The 18,985-nt window shown below is 40.7% G+C and overlaps 1 protein-coding gene across 1 annotated transcript in view; it reads right to left on the reverse strand.

Annotated features, from left to right (window-relative positions):
* POPDC1 (popeye domain cAMP effector 1) overlaps positions 1 to 18,566 on the reverse strand; it is a 38,275-nt gene extending 19,709 nt beyond the window's left edge. Inside the window, exons 1-8 of the mRNA XM_008536711.2 lie at positions 18,324 to 18,566; positions 17,720 to 17,892; positions 14,446 to 14,682; positions 11,359 to 11,483; positions 8,570 to 8,757; positions 7,459 to 7,567; positions 1,119 to 1,286; positions 40 to 181 (exon numbers count right to left, since the gene is read on the reverse strand). Of these exons, the coding sequence (XP_008534933.1) occupies positions 40 to 181; positions 1,119 to 1,286; positions 7,459 to 7,567; positions 8,570 to 8,757; positions 11,359 to 11,483; positions 14,446 to 14,671 (958 nt within the window). The 5' untranslated portion in view covers positions 14,672 to 14,682; positions 17,720 to 17,892; positions 18,324 to 18,566. The remainder of the gene's footprint in view (positions 1 to 39; positions 182 to 1,118; positions 1,287 to 7,458; positions 7,568 to 8,569; positions 8,758 to 11,358; positions 11,484 to 14,445; positions 14,683 to 17,719; positions 17,893 to 18,323) is intronic.
* Positions 18,567 to 18,985: the final 419 nt, after the last annotated feature.

Below are 18,985 nucleotides of genomic sequence, written 5' to 3' on the forward strand. Positions count from 1 at the left end.
TCAGAATCCGAGAGTATTATCAGTTCGAGGATAACTTACGAAGAGAGGACACGCTGGAGGCGCCCCGAAGAAACTGGTGTAAGCCGTCTTCGCTGTCACTGGAGCTGGCTATGCTGTTCCTCATTTCCAGCATGGAGATCTGCGTGCAAAGGCTGAGCTGGTGTTCCAGCTTTTTGGCCTTCTACAAAGCAAAGTTTTAAGATTTCTGAGAACTGATGGGACTTAGATCATATATTCCCTCTATGCAGCATTTATACTTTTCCTTGAAATCAAAGATTACCTGATACATAGTAAGTACCCAATTAAATGTTAGCTATAATTTGTATTATAAGCTATTACTAAAATACATTATAAAAAATTTAATACACTCAATAGCCTACTTACTAATCTGAAAAATAATAAGTACCAACAGAATCTGATAAACCGCCTAGATAAGATGACTATAAGAGAGCACTCACGCATACTCACAGCCCCTCGAGAACAGTACTTATCACAGAAACAATATTTTGCAAGTTGTTGTCTGTAATCATTTTAATTTCCTTTTAAGAAAATGTGGGGATATGAAGATCAAAGTGTACATTGTTGAAGACCTACACAGCTCTGAAATTCCTAAATGAATTGCCACAGGCTTCCGTCCCAGACCTCTCTTGTCACTTAGGGGCTTTCCGGGAGCGGGGCCGATCAGGCGGAAGTGCAAGACTGGAAGAGACCTGGGTGAAAATGCCAACTGCCCGCTTGCTCGCTGGGGTTTGTCAGTTTTTCTCAGTCTGCAGCCTCCTCACCGCCCTGCCTTCCCCGGCCTACTCCACCCCCGCTCCCTCGCCTCCCTTACCATCTTCCTTAGAGTGTTTAATATGAAGAGGACAGACCTCATCACCTCAAATGGAGGTCCCTGACATTTAGAGACACCTCACTGGATCACAGCAAATATATTACAAAATACTTCCTTACTCTTGAGAAATGATTCCCTGAAAGGTCTCTAAATTACAAGTGTTTCCGTTTCACTTAACATATGAGTAATTGATGAAAATTTAGGAAAATATATATGGCACAAAGTGAGGTATACCTCACTATACATATTTATTTAACAAAATAAAGACACTCAGAAAAATACTTACTTTATCATTTAAGGTGGGATCATTCAATGAGTACAGCTTATTTGTAATGTCTTTTCCTATAAGATATCTAAATATTTCATACAGGAAAGGTTCTGATTCCAGAAAGTAAGTTAATCTTTCTCTTGACCAGCATAAAAATCTGCAGTTATCATCTGCAATAATGGTGACCTGCCGAAGAAACAACATAGAAAGAAACAAGTACATCTATGGGTATGAATTCTGACTGTAGTAATCTGGGGGAAGGAAGGAGTAGAATAATTTAGTGGATATTATTATAGCCATGATTTGTCATACCAGTTAAATTAAAATAAGACCCAATACACACAAGCTTCTATAACTAAATATAAAATTACGTTTAAAAGCAATCTTCAGGCTAAATAAAAGCACATACTCTGAGTTTTGTTGTTTTGTTCTGCGAGGTGTGGTGACAACGTGTGGTGACAATGGCCAGTGTGTCAATGCCGCTACTGTAAAGTGCGCTAGACTGATGTTCCAATTGGACAAATAATTTTGGGCTAAATATTTCTTTACACCCTGATAATTACAACAGAGGTTTATGAATACAGCTTCAAGCAAAGGAAGTGAGGTAAGATTCGTGAGGCAAGTTACGCATGAAAGAACTTCTGTCTAGCTGACTGTGTACACACACACTCGAGAATGAGAAAATGGCCTCCTGTGAATTGGTTTTAAGGCCCGGGCTATTACTGATGAATATGGCTAGTGAGGGTCCTTCTGTCATAGGTATTTCTTGTGTGTGACCTTTCAAGGCTAGCTCCCAGGTAGCCCACTGGGGACACTCAGAGATCTCACAGTTAGCTCAGAACTGGGAAACCATACCCTTTCCCTACGTACTGTTACACGGAAAGTGGGAAAGCACTGTAATCACACTACACAGAGCTCAAGTATTCCTCAAGTAAATTGTTTCCCAAGTGAGGGCCATGGCCACACTCACAGCTCAGTGTCAAGAAGCCCTTCCTCCCACGCAGGTCCCTTCCCATCATTTAGTCCTCCTCCTCTGAGCTTCATGATGCACACATATCACTGAATCCAAAATCTACTGAATCTGTTGACAGATCTGTCTCTCCTGAGCACTCTGATGGCAGGAATAATGCATCCTCCTGTCTGAATGCCCGGCTTCCAACACAGAGTGGTGCTCAACGAGTATTTATTATACGAAAGAATTCACAAAAGGATGCGAATACTGTTGAGACAGAAACCATTTTTCCTTCCTCAGCATTAAACCCAATGCCTGTCCAAGTAGGAGATTAATAAACGTTTCTTAAATCGACATTAAGTTATATCTGAGCCTCAGAACAAATATTTCCAAGGAGTGCTTTCCCCTTGGCTAGTCATAAAATTAAACATATTTCAGATGACAAGGGCATATTTATGTATACCAAGAGAGAAAATGGAAAACACAGCTTCTCTCCTTATGTCAACAGCTAAAATCTGATCTTTAGCAAATCAGAAGGTTTGGCTACTTTAGAAAGTGGGTCAATACTCCTAGAAAAAAGTTTGCACTTATTTATTATATTAAAAGTAGGAATCTCCAAAACCAAACACATTTGGATTTAAGAAATGTATCAGCAGCTCTATGATTCAATAAAACACTAAATTCCATTCGTTCTTTCAAAACACATTATTATGCGTGAACTTTATGCCAGACACTGACAAGGCACGGAGATTAAAATAGGGAACAAGACAGACAAGATCCTTGCCCTGTGAAGCTTACATTCTGGTGGAGAAGGCTGAAAAAAATAAAGAAATATGACACCCTCAGGCAGCAATAAGAGTTTTGACAAATACAGAACAGGGGAAAGTGGCAGAGAATGACCAGGGAATGACAGCAGCACATGATGCCACTCACCTTACGTATTTTACTTTTAAACATTTAGGTGCTTTTACATTTACCTGTAAGTGGATCCTCAAAATTGCCTTTAAGATAAGACAGGTAATATTCTCCCCATTTTTCAGATGCCAAATGAGAAGCACCAACAAAACGTATTCACGAACACGTTAATTAGCAGTGGAGTGAGCACTTCTGACTTCCAGCCCAGACACATTTTCCCACCAGGCCAAAATCTACCCAATGTGCTCAATATTCATCAAGACCATCACATCGAAAGTAATCTGGCCAAGTGCACAAGGTTGGCTCACCCTTGAGAGTCCCACATGCAAAGAACAGCTGAACACAACGTAATGAAGTCTACATTCTAGTGGAGGAATGTGATAACAAGCAAAGACGTACAACAAAAAAAGACAAGGTTTATAGGAAGAGAAGTATATAGTGAAGCCAGTTCTGCAGAGTTCCTAGAAACAGGAGGAGATGGGTAAGTAAACACAAGGCAACTAAAGAATATTGCATAGGAGGAATTAGAGAAAGGTGTGCACTGGGTACTCACAGTGGCCCAGTCACGCACCCAAGCACTGAAGAAAGGTTTAGGACGGTTGGGGTTCCTTCATTCTGCGAAGATGTCATCCACGACTTTGGAAAATAAAATTCATGTGCAATGGGGGAAAAAGTTAAAAGGGGAGTTGGAAATCATCCAGGAGAAAAAAACGAAATTGAACCTTGGTGATGTATAACGCATTTAACTTCTTCTCTTCAACAATTTTAACAATCTCCAGCTTCTACTGAGGCAATGATATTTTTAATATATACTATAATTTGCTTAGCAAATCCATTTCCTATTGATGGTTGAAAAATACTTTAAACCTGTTTAAATTGTTACCAAATTTAAATTTAATAACAGTATTCAAATAATAAGCGATACCTACAGTATGCATGAATAACTTACAAGTCCATAAGAGCAGGTGTTTAGTTGGAAGTGGGTAGGTAGCATATTGACCAAGGTCATTTTACTTGACAGCTAATGTTTCATTTCTGCCAAGTAGACAGTTTCATTTAATGATTTCCTGTCACAACAGTCAAGTAAAACATATTTTTAATGAGGAATTTTTATTAAGCAATGTAGGAATTTTTAAAGCTTCTGTAAAATAAATTTGCTTCTTAAGTTATTAGGGTCCCTCAGCAGTGTCATGCTTGAGTTCTTGAGAAGAACTTTCGTGAAGAAATAAGAGCAAGCAGGGCAATAAAAGACACAAAAGGATTTCTTTCAGGTGGAGAATTAGACTAAGGGTTTGTAACCGGGTTTGCTGTGCGACCTGAAGGCATTGGCTCAGTCCCTCACTTTAGATTCCAAACCAATTCTGCACCTTCACAAAATGAGAAGACATTACATAAGAACAAGGGTGTCTGAGGGAATGGCTCAATGTGCTAGCATCGGAAACAGCAGTCTGACAATACAACTGGTTGACTGTCCCCAGGGGAGAATTTATTCTTTCCTTCATGTATCATACATTTCACACACCAGGAACTCGAAAATGCCCTAGAAGTGGTCTATTCAACTGATGCTTACTGAGTTCTCATAAGCACCAAAATACAGCAGAATCAACACTGGCAGATGAAATTGCTACGCAGCTTAACCAAGAGATTTACTTACTGCTGAGATAAGGTTTTATTTAAATACCCATTAAAACTTAGCGTTCCTTATTTCACAAGAGCTTGGACATCTGCCTCCAAGACATTCTTTTTCCCTCAAAGTCAATAAAGCTTTGATTTTCAGGCTTCACAGCACAGGACATGCTATCGACTATGGGAAGGCAGTAGTGGGAGACAGAATACAAAAGAAAAACAAGTAAACGGTGAAGCTCACTTGATATAAAACAAAGGCACAAAGAAGAGGAAACCAAACACAAAAGACAACTTTTTTTGTAGTAATGATAGTCAAGATTCTATCCACAGTTCTAAGGAACGACTTTGATCTGTAAGTACCCAAGTGACTGTCAACACTGAGGGAGCAGCTGTAAGTTCAGAATCTGTTTTCTCAGCTCTGTCACTACACCTGTCATTGAAGTGACCACATGTACCTGTTCAACATTTGTGTGCAATCTCAAGGGACAGTCATTGAGTTCACTGGCCTTTCTTTCCTCCTTTCACCCAACTGTATAATTCACGAGCACCCCTACCAATGAATGAATTTAAAGAAATAAAAATTCAAAGGAAGTAGCTCCTTGTCAGCACACATGTAACCATTCAGAGTTACAGAATAATGAGATTAGCAGGTAAAAAGTCTGTGGGTGGAGAAGTTTGACCACTGATACTTTCAAGTGTCCTCTGCCACAGGTAATGAGAAGTGGGCCCTGGGAGCACATGACATTTTTCATTGGGAACTTGCTTCAGAAAGAGGCAATGGACTCCTACACAGATGTGCAACAGCTATTTTTACTCTTGACTATCTGCCAATGGGAACATTTTGTAAACAATCACCACAATCTCTCCCAAGGGCTTGTTCTAATGGAGTCTGCTCCAACTGTACAAGGCACAGGTTCGAGGATGCCGGAGGAGTTTTAATGCACTGACCAATCAGGAAATGCCACACCAGACTCTACGCAGAGAAAAGCTGACTGGTATTTGGAAAGGCTGAATAAATATCCTTCACCTGGCTATGGTCCCTGAACTTTGGTAATGTTTTTGGAATCTTCATAGCAATAGCAGGAACATTTCTCAACTACCAAATCCTAACCCCCAGTTCTCAAGAAGAAAGAGAATTGTAACTGGTGGTAGGAGTTCCTTTCAGTTAACTTAATTATAAAGACAGTCATGCGATGCTTAACGATGGGCACATGTTCTGAGAAATGCATTGTCAGGCAACTGTGTCGTTGTATGAACATCATAGAGTATACTGACACAAACCTAGATGGCATAGCTTATTAAATACCTAGGCTATATGTATTAATCTTACGGGGCCACCATCTTACATGTGGTCCATCGTTGACCAAAACATCGTTATGCAGAACATGACTGTATAATATAATTTGAAGTCTAGTGGAAAAGATAGCACATGTTATATCCCTGGCCTCTCAGGGGCCACCTGCTTCTGGAAACAAAGAAGGTTCAGTTCCCGTCCTCTCCCCAGATTCCAGTCTCTTCAGGATTATATGAGACTGAGCTATTGTGTAAAACCACCTGCTACTGTACACAAATGGATACAAGAGAGGAAAGCTGGACTGTGGAAAAAGAAATTGTAAGGAAGTCACAGGAAAGAAGTGGCCCTATCTGAGTCTGTAGATGGTGGTGATTAAAGATACAATAAGAACATAAATCTCAGTGCACAGCCAACCTTCACAAACACACAGTGAGCGTGTAAACTAGAGGAACCAGGAGCCAGGATACAGCATTCGCTCTCTCCTTCTGTATCTTAAGCTCAGTCAGCTTGGGAACAGCACTGTACCCAGTTAGTGAAATTATATGAGACCTTCTAGGAAATACACTTAATTTTAACAAGTTGTGCAGTTAGTAACCCAGGCAGGTTACTCAGGCAGGGCAGGTGGGAGCAGGGCAGGGCTGAAATCATTGTAACTAAACTACACTGTGTCTGTAAATTTTCCCTTTTATCTTCCAAATTGTATAGCATCTCTAAATGAGACTCAAAAATAAGATTTGTCATCAAGAAACACTGACGTTTCTTCCCTCAGGTGACAACATTACCTTCTATTCCATTTCTTACCTACATAGATTTACCCTCTTGTTCATAAGCAACCCGTTCTCAGGATATTTCCTTCCTGCTGTTTATCGAGAGGCTGAGATGAAAGGAAACGCTCACCCATTTTCTTGGTGACTTTCCTACCAATAAGGAGGGGAATAAAATAGGAGGACTGGATACTTACAAAAAGAATCCCAACAAAGTGCCACATAATGGAGCAAATGTTTTTTAAGATAACAAAAAGAATCACGCGAGTGGTACACATTCTAATTATTTTAACTATGAAAACCTTCATTCTTTGCCCTTAAACATATTCATTAAACATAAAAGAGTAAAATGATTAGATTTTTTCATAGGGATTAACAAAAGAAGTTCTGTAGGGCAAAGCCAGTTTTCTGCTTTTCCCCAGTAAAAGTAACCAATGACAAGTCTTAGGAACACTGACTATCCACAACTGACATTTTCCTTTTTTCTCATAATAAAGGCGTTAGATGTTTTCAATAGAAAAATTGTAGAAATTCAAATAAGCAAAAATGAAGAAAACAAAAAAGGAATCAAACTCACAAACCAGCAATGTGTTAATACTATGTCCAAATTTGGGTACCTCTTTCTAGACCTCTCTTGTGCACATATATGCACTATTTTAAGTTTTACAAAAATGGGATCATGCTATACATACCATACGGTAATCTCTTTTTTCAACAAATCATGGCCACTTTTCTATTAATATCCTTTGGATTTTGAATGAGACATAAACTAGTTTCAATCTTCTTAAAAATCATGCCAAAACATACCTGGAATTTTTCACCTTTGTGCATCTGAGTTGATCTAAATTCAGGAGAATCTATAAAGGCACAGGGGTAAATGTTATGCAGAAAATGTCCTCGATAGGAGACCTTCATTCTGATAACAGAAATTAATGTTAATAAACACATGATGTTTCACCAATAACATGACAATCCTTAAAATTTCCATAATCTTATGGCTTTGCATTTTATATTCAAGTTTGAAAGACTCCACAGATGACTGGCAAAATTAAAAGCACTTCCTGAAGCATAAGTGTTTATTTCAAAATAAATTTCACCAATAACAAGAAAAACAAAAAGACAGCATCCTGCATCGCATCAGATGTGTGCCCTCCATTGGTTATCATTGCTCTTATAGCTGGAGTGACCATATAATTTATTACTCAAACTCACACACTTTTTTTTTGGTGAGGAAGATTGGCCCTGAGCTAGCACCTGTTGTCAATCCTCCTCTTTTTGCTTGGGGAAGATTGGCCCTGAGCTAACATCTGTGCCCATCTTCCTCTATTTTGTATGTGGGATGCTGCCACAGCATGGCTTGATGAGTGAGTGGTTTAGGTCCATGCCCAGGATCTGATCCCACAAATCCCAGGCTGCTGAAGTGGAGAGTGCCAAACTCAACTACTTACACTACTGGGCCACACCCTCAAACTCAGACACTTTTGAGAGAGAAAGGGGTGGTATGAATAATTATGCCAGAACAATATACACTGGCTCTGTCTCCAGAAGACTGATGTTGCTGGAAGTTGTATTTTTGTGAAATTCAAAAAATAAACCACCTCTGAAATATGCATAAGCTTCTTGAATTTTAATGCCTAATTTAAACCTACTTCAGCGTTGACTCATAAATTTTAAATAAAAGGTTAAAAATATTAATTGAAAATCCTGACATCAACAAGATTCAGGGCAGCAAATTCTATGTAACATTAACATGTTGCTCTATTCTAAAATGCGGTGGTAAAATGAAATTTCACCAGTGACAAACTCTGTGACTACTTCCTCCATCAGTTAGCAACATGCCCTTCCATTCATTTCCTACCCAGAGGCCATGATAAGACTCAAGGCAAACTGGGAATTTCAACTTCCATGGACCACTTACTTTCCCTTCAGGAGAATACTCAGACGGTCGTCGACTGAGGTTTTATCCTCTGCAGCATAAGTCTGTCCCTTTTTCAAGGTTTGGATCATGCAGAACTGTCCGGTTAATCTTCTGAACAAATCTGGAGGCACACGGAGCGGTTCAAACAACCGCCGGTAGATACCGCTGAGTTCCTTTTCAATCTTCACCTGAAATGCAGCAATGGCTAGATGCTGCACTAAAGCGGCAACACCACAACACTGGCTTCCGTGGGCTCAACACGGTTTTGAGAACAAACAAATGGAATCTTACACAGAGAGCAAGTAGTGATCTAAGTTTACTTGCTAAAAGGGCACTTTTGTGGTTGGACTGAACTCTGAGAGCATATGGGAAAGATTTGCACTACTGATCACATCTCTTCCTGTGCGCCATTAAGCAACTGTGGAGGTTTTGAATGTTGTCACAACATTCACCTTCCTGATCTTAGCAAAACGCTCTAAATAACACAAGATCCTTTCATTTTTAGAACACTTGCTTCACAGAAAGAAATTATATGAACTTTGAAACATTACAGCAAGAAAATAAACACATAAAACAGGAATCAATGTGGAAAGAAATTCATGAAAACACACTTTCAGCACTTTATCTACATGCAATTATTGTTTAATGCATCAATATAGGAAAACAAACATCCACGACCGCAAACTTTGCTTCTCATTTCTTATTCTGAAGTGAAGTGGAATATAAAAGGGTTTCAGCACAGCAATTTCATCCTAAGCTAAAATAAACTCTGTAGACTGGAGAGCCCCTGGAAAGTAAAGCTGGCTACTGGAGAAGAGAAAAGGAAAATTGTCCCTATTGTCAGACTATCCGAGGCCCAGGTCACAGCCCATCTGTGGGCCCAGCACGAGTCTGGGAAAATGGTACTGCACGTGAGTTAAGACTGGTGCTCAAACGATCATCCATCCCAACGAAATCCATGGCTGCTACACTATGAAGCCCACAAACCCAGATCATGAGAGCTGCTCAGACGTGACTGAAGCATCTGCAATGCTCTTACTTGTCCTGTTGTTTCATGCTAATGAAGAATCAGCATTTATGTCCTTCAAAAAAGTAGGCTGATAGTCCAAGAAGAAAGAAAAGCACAGATGCTAAGTGATTTACGTACGCAGTGTGATCATCACATCAGCAACTTCTGAACCTTATATCCAGAACCTGGGGTTCCAGCAAGTTCTGATATTCTGAAACTGTAATCCTCACTATTACTTTCATCTACCTCCTCCACTCCAGAGCTCTAGTAATGAGTGTTTAAAATAATTTATTCACAAACATGTCTCATTTCCAGAATGCACGCTAGCCAATGCGGCACAGTTATGAACATACGAACTGAAAAACCTATTGACTCATATTCATAATCTGCTCATCCTACAAGGCTTAGCTCAAGTTCCAATTCATTCACAAAGCCTTCTGAAGTCTTCTCTTTGAAAGCATCCACTCATCAAATGTTTTTTTGAGCACCTATGATGTGTGAATCATGGTTGACAGGAACAGAGAATACGACAGTAAGTGTGGTAGATGATATTACTGTTCTCAGTGATTTGCTGCTCCCACCTCCTGTAATATGATTACACATTCCCTTGTCCCACCCTACTCCCACATTGTCAGACTTGGCCATGTCACTTGCTTTGGCCAATGAAATGTGAGCAGAAGTTTTAAGAGATACTGGGTGTCTCTCTTTTGTTCTCTTGTACATTTCTCTCTGCCACGAGAGTGCATGTCCAAACAGAACTTGCTGCTTCAGCAGAGACTTGAAAAGAAGAAGACACATGGAACAGAATCACAGCTGCCACACAGCTGCCACAGTCCACGTCTAAGGTGGGTGAGGAAAAAACCTGTTGCATCATATGTCACTGAGATTTTCGGGTTGTTTATTACACAGCATAAGCTAGAGAAAATCAAGTAATACAGTAAGCAACCCAGGTTACAGTGTTTGAGGAGGCTACAGTTTAGGAGAACGCCTATTACATATATCATCTGTGCCATTCAAATTGTAATTTCCTATGAATTGTCTTACTTTCTAATAGTTTTCTACACACGTCTGGCCTTGAACATAAGATTAGGACAAGTATTACATCTTTTGCTTTACTGAATATTGGTGTGCTTTGGACAGTCAGAAACTATGTATGGAGCGATGTCTAGGAGCCATGCTGTTTTCCTATTCTATTTACCCCTTTTTGTTCTTAGTATGACTAAGGAAACACAACGAGTTCAATTGGAGTTGAAAAGAAAAACTTAAATACTAGTGTTTTGGTAACAACTCACCAAAAATGGTGACTTCGTTAAATGAATATTTTGGGCGTAAGAAAAAATATATACAGTCATTACATTTAAAAAAATGGCATAAAAAAATAACATGAGCTATTTGTCAATCATTGGTATGTTCATGGAAGTCGCCTATGAATAATTAATTTTATAACTAGGCAAAGCTATTCCCAAGTGACATCTAAATATCAGGAGACAAAAGAAATAATGAAGTTATATGACTAAAAAAAGAGAGAAAATTGTCATGGTCTCTCATGTCCAAATTGCCTTAACGATTTAAAAAGTTTTAAAAACTTGCCTACAGAACAAATTTCATGCTATTCAAATGTTTCACCTTCAGGTGTATATAAACAAAAAGTCTAATCTTCAAAGAAATGATATTAAAAGGAATAAAGATGTTACATGTTTCTTCACAAGTCTGAACAAAGTACCTTAAAAGCTTTTAAGCTTTAAAATCTCTTCCTTATTGATTAATTTTTAGTAATTACCGGTCTTTTCTTGTACAAAAGATATGAAAGATGCAAAACGTTGACACCCAGGAACACAGAGTTCCAGATCATGATATCCAAGGCACATCGGTAGAGAGTGGCCCAGACGATATAAAGGGTACATCCTGTTGAATAACAAAGTTCACACGTGAGATGTCTAGAACAGCTTCAGAAGGTAGCTTAATAAATCTGCTATCCTCTGTACGTAAAATAAGCCAAACACATTCTAGAAATATCGAAGCCAAACAACACACTAAGTTACATTTTGGTTTTTGTCTGATTACGAAAAAAAAACCCATACTTTGTTGCAGAAAATTTGTGAAGTATAGAAAATTATTTTTCTTTTTTGAGGAAGATTAGCCCTGAGCTAACTGCTGCCAATCCTCCTCTTTTTGCTCAGGAAGACTGGCCCTGAGCTAACATCCGTGCCCATCTTCCTCTACTTTATATGTGGGATGCCTGCCACAGCCTGGCTTTTGCCAAGCAGTGCCATGTCCGCACCCGGGATCCGAACCAGCGAACCCCAGGCCGCAGAGAAGCAGAACGTGCAAACTTAACCGCTGTACCACCCGGTCGACCCCTAGAAAATATTTTTTAAAAGGGGAAAAAAATCCATAATTCTACTACATACTTAAGACCAGTGCTGATACTTGCAGTTTTTATGCATTTTCATCTGATGGCAAACCATAGAATATACAATCTAAAAATCTACTCTTTTACTTACTGCAGTGATTTTTTTCATTTCATTAAAATTCTTCATATACGTAGTTTTTAATGACTATAACTGATTAAACCATAATTTATTTAACCATCTCCCTACTGGTAGACAAATGAGATTTTTGGGGTGTAATTTTTGATAAGTAGCCAAAACAGCTTTATAAATACAAATTTATCTATTTTTGAGACTGCTTGCTTAGAGTGCATTACCTGACAGTAAGTCAAGGGAACGAAATTTATAGCTTTTGATGACACTGAAGAATTGTTTTCTAAAAGGTTTGTACAAATTACAAATTTCCAGTTTCTTTTGATCAATTTTCTGATGGGAGAGTCAATATATATTTTTAATTTAAAATAAATTATCAATATGATATATCAGTGACACATACAGACATAAAAGCTAACCTCTCACTTTAAAAAGTTATTTATTTGCAATTTTTTATTTTATCAGAATGATTTGGGGCACCTGAATAATGGCCCAAAATATAAAAATTTAGATGTTCTTTAAATAACATTATCTAGCAATTACTTAAAGGAGACGGGATAACATAATGGAAGGACTGACTGTGAAGCTGGAGGGCCAGCATCATAGTCCTGGTTTAGCCACTTTCTCCTGGTCTTAATCTGGGATGACTCATTTAACTTCTCCAGGCCTCAGTTTCTCTATTTATAAAGTTTTGGACTAGTGATCTCCTTGGTCTGTTCCATCTCCAAAACTCTGTCTTAAAATTCATAATTAGCTTTTGCTTTTTTTTTTTTTGAAAGATTTTATTTTTCCTTTTTCTCCCCAAAGCCCCCCGGTACATAGTTGTGTATTCTTAGTTGTGGGTCCTTCTAGTTGTGGCATGTGGGACGCCGCTTCAGCGTGGTTTGATGAGCAGTGCCATGTCTGCGCCCAGGATTCAAACACTTTTGCTTTTTATAGGGTGTGGTTTTTGTTTTTACTCAACATTTGCTCCTCCTGCTGCAATTTCTAGCTTACTCAGAGGCAACAGCCACAGAAGTCCCACCAGTGACCTTCCGGCTACCCTTCCAGCCTCTTCTTTGACCGTTCCTTGTCATTTTTCATATATTTTGGGCACAATGAGCTACTCTTCACTGTCCCTCAATATGCTGAATTTCCCTCTCCCCTGTGCCCTTTACCTGGCTACCACACATGCTCACAATCAGAGAAACCCTGCTCATCCTCCAAAAGCCAGCTCCAATGTCATCTTCTCAGTGGGATCTTGCTCTGCCTTTCCACAGAGCCCATCCTCTCTATTTCTGCCCGGCACTGGCTGCACACCAGCATCCCAGCATCTGACATGTCATATGTGACTGCCTATCTGATTTTCTCTGGCCCCCAAAAGAGTGTCTTTCTCAAGGATGGAGACTGCCTTCTTCAACCTTTGTCTGACACATTACAGGTGCTTAAAAATGCACCTGAATAAATGAATCATCAGGAAAATAATTACATAGAGAGTAATTTATCAAGAATCACTGTCTAAAATAATTCAATTATTTTAGTATTTTGACATGAATTAATTTAACCCGCTTCATCAGGGTTACTGGGGCCTCCAAAAATGTTTAACTTGAGGGGCCAGCCCAGTGGCGCAGTGATGAAGTTTGCATGTTCCGCTTCCGTGGCCCAGGGTTCGCCGGTTAGGATACTGCTTGTCAAGCCATGCTGTGGCAGGCATGCCACATATAAAACAGAGGAAGATGGGCACAGATGTTAGCTCAGGGCCAATCTTCCTCAGCAAAAAGAGGAGGATTGGCAGCAGATGTTAGCTCAGCGCTAATCTTCCTCAAAAAAAAAAGTTTAACTTGAACTATTGTGTGTGGGTAATTGCTTTTGTTTCCAATGTTGTTTTACTGGCCACAGCAAGTAAACATCTATTCAAATAATCAGTTAAGACTATATAGTTCTTACTATGTCCCAGTACTATTATAAGTCAAATATATATGTGACACACACTCATTTAATTCTCAAGTCAATCCCAGGAGGTGCTACTATTTTTCCCCTCATTTGACACATGGGGAAACTGAGGCATAGAGAAGTTACATCCCTTGCCACAGTTACACCGTTAGCAAGTGTTGGAACCTGGATTCGAATCACACAATCTGGTTCCAGAGTCCACATTCTTGCACAAGAATGGCTTTTCTGATATCTGGAAAATCTAAGCAACATAGGAAAACACACTTAGTTTTATCTAAAGTAAGTAAAGGAGGATGCGGCATGTGGAGGCCTATGCTCTAAGATACTTGATATATTGCTAATTCTCGCATGAAGACTTATATTTTTGGTATGCTACAGACCTGAAGCCCCCCGGACAAAACGCAGCTGATGCCAGTAACAGAAGCTTCATAACATCTCAGTTAGAATCTTACCGATAGCAAACATCGCCCTAAGAAGTATCATATGAAGGTGAAGAGCAGTTGGAATAATCAAACCAATGGCAAAAAAAACATTTGCTACATGAAAAACTAGATGATGTATCTCTCTCCAGTTTTCACAAGTGGTCCCATTGGAAGGCACAGGTGTGATACTTTCTAACTCATGTGTAAAACCTACTGCTGTTGATTCAGTCAATGGGCTGGACTCGGTATAATTCATCTTGAAAGCTCCTGTAAAAACAAATAAACAAAAAGACAGTCATACAAATGGTAGCTGTACCTTATTACTCCTATAGGTAGTCTATCCAAATTATTTCTGGGAACTAAATATTGGTAAATAGACTTTTCTGGTGCTTATGAATTAGACAGATCTGTGTTCAAATCTAGTTCTGTCACATATTAAATGTATCCATTTACTTATCTTTGATGATAATAATACCTCTTCTGGCTTTATGATTAAATGACACAAAATATATAAAATACTTAGCATTACAGTGCACAGCTATTCCCTGACATATATATGTATCTGTATCTGTTTATATCTCTTTATATCTATATATTGGTATATAAACATACATGGTGGGAGAGAGAGAAATGAGGGAACTAACTAGTCTAAAAAACAATCACCAATGTTCATAAACCTCAGCAATAACAAAGTTGTTTAGTACGGCTTCCATTATATTCCCACTAGTGACACTGAATCCAAACACACGAAAAATAACGGGAAAAACTGATTTTTTGAATACTCTCAAAAAATTAACACCCTAATGTTTACTATTTGAAGGCTTAGGATATTTGGGAGGCTCTAATTTTGTACTGTCCTTAAATCATTACATCATACATATATTCATTCTACACTATATATGCACATAATAAACACATTATCATCATCATTTATATATACACGAAAGATACATTTACTCCTTCTTTTACTGTGTAATTCAAATCTCTATTTTCTTTCCCACAAAAATTCTAGTTGGCAGCATCTCACAAGTTGAAAAGTAGTAAACTTGCAGATTTCCTACACGTAGGAGGGGTCATGAATATACATTTGAATATTTAATATTAAAATCTGGAGCAAATACATTTCAAAGAATATACATTTTCCACATATTTACATAAACCTTAACACAAAACAGCACTATTTCCAGACCATATTACCTGCCCTTGGTCTCTGGTGCTTAAAAAACTCTTTCTATTATTAGTTATACAAATTGGGCCCTGACAAAAACTATGTAGATTTACAGGATACGTGAACTGGTCTGTTTCAGGGAAAGCATTCCAAATGGGGACCCAAAATACCTTCAAATTTGGTTTAGAAATATGAATTTCTTTCCAAATAAGGTCATACAATAAACTGTACTTTTCTATTTTTTTCATCATACTAAAATAAAGGTTTTAGGGGGCAGAATAATTGGTACAAGTTTGAAAGGATGTTAACAAATAAATGTGACAGAATTCCAAATCTCTTAAAATGATAAAAAATACACACAAATTTACAACTGTGAATGAAATCAAGTCAATTAAAGGTCTCTTCCCATCCTTCTGAAATAGCTCATAAATATGAGAAATAGTTGCCTTAGATATTGATTTGCTGCAAAAAGGAAAGAACTCATAAAAAGTCAACTACTTTCCAAACATCTGAATCAATAAAACATAAGCCTATTGGGATGGGGGGACATCATTATTTTAATAACTCCATTTATGAAAAATTTGCTTTCAAGGACCAAAATCAGAATTGAGTTCATAATCTCTGCAGGAGGGAGAATGATATTCAACGTCCTCTATCACTCATATGCTAATGTCAACGTCAGCTTATGTATTCGCATTACATAAGCCAATAATACCTAACATTTCTACGGCTCTTTAGAATGAGCTTTCACTCTCATTGTCCTATTTGCTCTTCTGAACTACCCTATGTTCTCTCTGAGGCAGGGATAATGTCATATTCATCTTTGTATATCCAAGGCCTAACCTCTGTAAAGAATGCCAGGGGCAGAGGTGGAAGCTATACGGAAGGGACACAAAGGCAATGATCACTTTCAGAAATCACTTTTTCAGTCTCCCCAAACCCCAAAGTAAAGACAGGAGAGGGCCTCGCCTTCCTGAGGTTGAGCGAGCCAGGGTCTACACCACAAGCCCCAGGAGCCACATGAGCCAGGGAGAGTCCCTTCTGCTCCTTGGGTCAGCTTCTTCCTGGGAACAGGGACAGCTGGACCAGATGGTCTTTGAAACTCCCTCAAGTTTTAATAGCCTGTGGCTCTAAGACACATCTATATAGTAGGTTAATTAATACATATTTCTCCCCACACCCACCCGATTACATCTGTATTGCCAACGAATCCACTGTAGTTCAATTTCAGGCTCCTAGAAGTTCTTCAAGTGGCACTAAAAATACCAATTTCTGGTCAAGAGAAATGCTAGGAAAACTATGAGCTACTGACCCCAGAACAAGGGAAATAGTAACATGAATTTTCAAAGGGGAGGATACTCCTACAACATATTTTGATGCACCACACCTTATTAAAGAAAGAATATAGTCTATATATTTAATTTTCTGTATGCATTATGTATTGTATAATAATTAACATTATATATTCATTATATATAATTTATTAATTTGTATGTATATCTGTATTATTTATCTATATGTCTATTTTGAAATAGTCAGTTGCCTATTGTCAATAAATATCGGTCAGATCTTGTCTGTTTCAGCTTCCTTTGATCATTGCTTAATGGATTTATGTGGCTTACACTGAACTAATGCTTATATACAGAACGAATGGGTCTAATGAGGAAGGTTAGACTGGTAAATTGGTAAACGTTCAGATTAATTTTGACTAAATCAAGAGAAATTTTCTTTCTCCTATTAGTTTCTCGGAGTCTAATTCCTGAAATCACCAGTTCTGGTAAGGTCCTGTTTATCTATTGCTTTTCAAATTGGTATATGCAGGGCTAAATGGTGAAACTAACATTAACCCTTCACCAAACTACAAAAATGAAAAAGACAGCAATGAGCAAAAGTCGCGCTAGTAGACTTACTCAATTCATTCCGTAATTCTAACGGAACCTTTGCACATCTTCGGAACGGCAAGGGGCATTACGTTGCTAAGAGTCTTTTCGCACTTATTCTTGCTTCAAAGCAAGCAGCTTCTGGGACTCGTCTGGCCAACAACCCGTTTCCCAAAGCCTCGGAAACGAGGGTGCGGGTGGGTGGCAAGGATCACGGGTTCCCCAGCCATCTGCGCTCCCCAGGGGCCCCACTCACCTCGCTCCTTCAAGAAGGAACGTCAGCGTCAACTGTTCTCCTTGACCCGGAGCTCTCGGTTCACGAGGGTGTGCGGTGAGCGCCGTGCCCCACCTCGAACAGCCAGCGCCGGGAAGGGCTGGGCGACACGATGCGCCCGGCTGCGCGCTGCCTCCGCCTAGGACCCGGCGGTCCTACAGGAAGGAGGGGGAGTCGTTGTGGGTTCTGGGACCGGGAGCCCCCGGAGCGAAGCAAGGAGGGGAGAGGCCGAGCTCACCAAGGGCTGGCCCGCGGCACAGCGCGGGAACGGGCACCCGATGGGGCCCGAGCGCCCGGGGACGCTGGCGCTGCCAGACCCGAATCGCGGCAGCTGACGCCTGAGGGTCTGTGGCCGCGGCGCTCAGACCAGGGTGAAAAGCGGCAGACAAGGACAGGGAGCCCCGCGAGGGCGGCTCCCCGCGGCCGAGGCACGGGGAACGGGCGGCCGCCGCCGGGGCCGACAAAGTTGCTCCCAGCGGAGCAGGGATCCAACTTTCGCTTCTCGATTTAGCCCCGGAAGCTCGAGGCTGCAAATAGCCGGACGCGCGGGGGGGAGCCGGCGGCAGCTGCGCCCCCAGCTCCTTACCTGGCCTGTCCCTGGCCCCGAGCCTGGGCGGCGCCGGCTGAAGTTTGGGGCGACAGCAGCGGGGCGCGGGGCACACGGCGACTCGACGGGCGCCCGACGCGAACGCCGCAGCCGATGGGCGGGTCGGGAGGCTCCTCCGCCCGTGCAGGGTCCCCGCGCCGGCAGCGGCTTGGACTAAAATAGTCATCGCGGCGGCGGCGGCCGGGGTTGGGGCCGCACCGCGCACGCGCCCGCCGCCCCGGCGCCCCCCGGCGGGCGGAGCCCCGGGCCTCGGCCAGGACTCCCCGTGGGCTCCTGCAACTCCAGCGCCGCGTCTGCACAGCCGGGATCAGTTTGAAACACCCGCTTCTTGCTGTCCTCGTTTCCTCTCTACTTCTCGATTCTGTCCTTGTTTGGGCATGAGTAGAGGGGCGGGCAACATCTTGCGACCAGCGACGTTGGTTGATCATCCCCTGGGAGGGTAACTCGAGCAGTAGGGTGCCCGCAGGGAGAGAAATCAGGATAAGAAATGAGAACTAGAATCTTCATTCCCCCTCAGAGTCGAGCGATCCACTCGTATAACTCCTTCCTGGGACAGTTGCCCGCTTCTGAGCACAAGGAGGAAGGGCCGGGAAAGCGCGCAACTCGCATCTGAGACTGGCGGCAGAGGCCGGCGGCGGAGG

Source organism: Equus przewalskii, chromosome 9, assembly GCF_037783145.1.
Source record: "Equus przewalskii isolate Varuska chromosome 9, EquPr2, whole genome shotgun sequence".
Taxonomy (NCBI): Eukaryota; Metazoa; Chordata; class Mammalia; order Perissodactyla; family Equidae; genus Equus; species Equus przewalskii.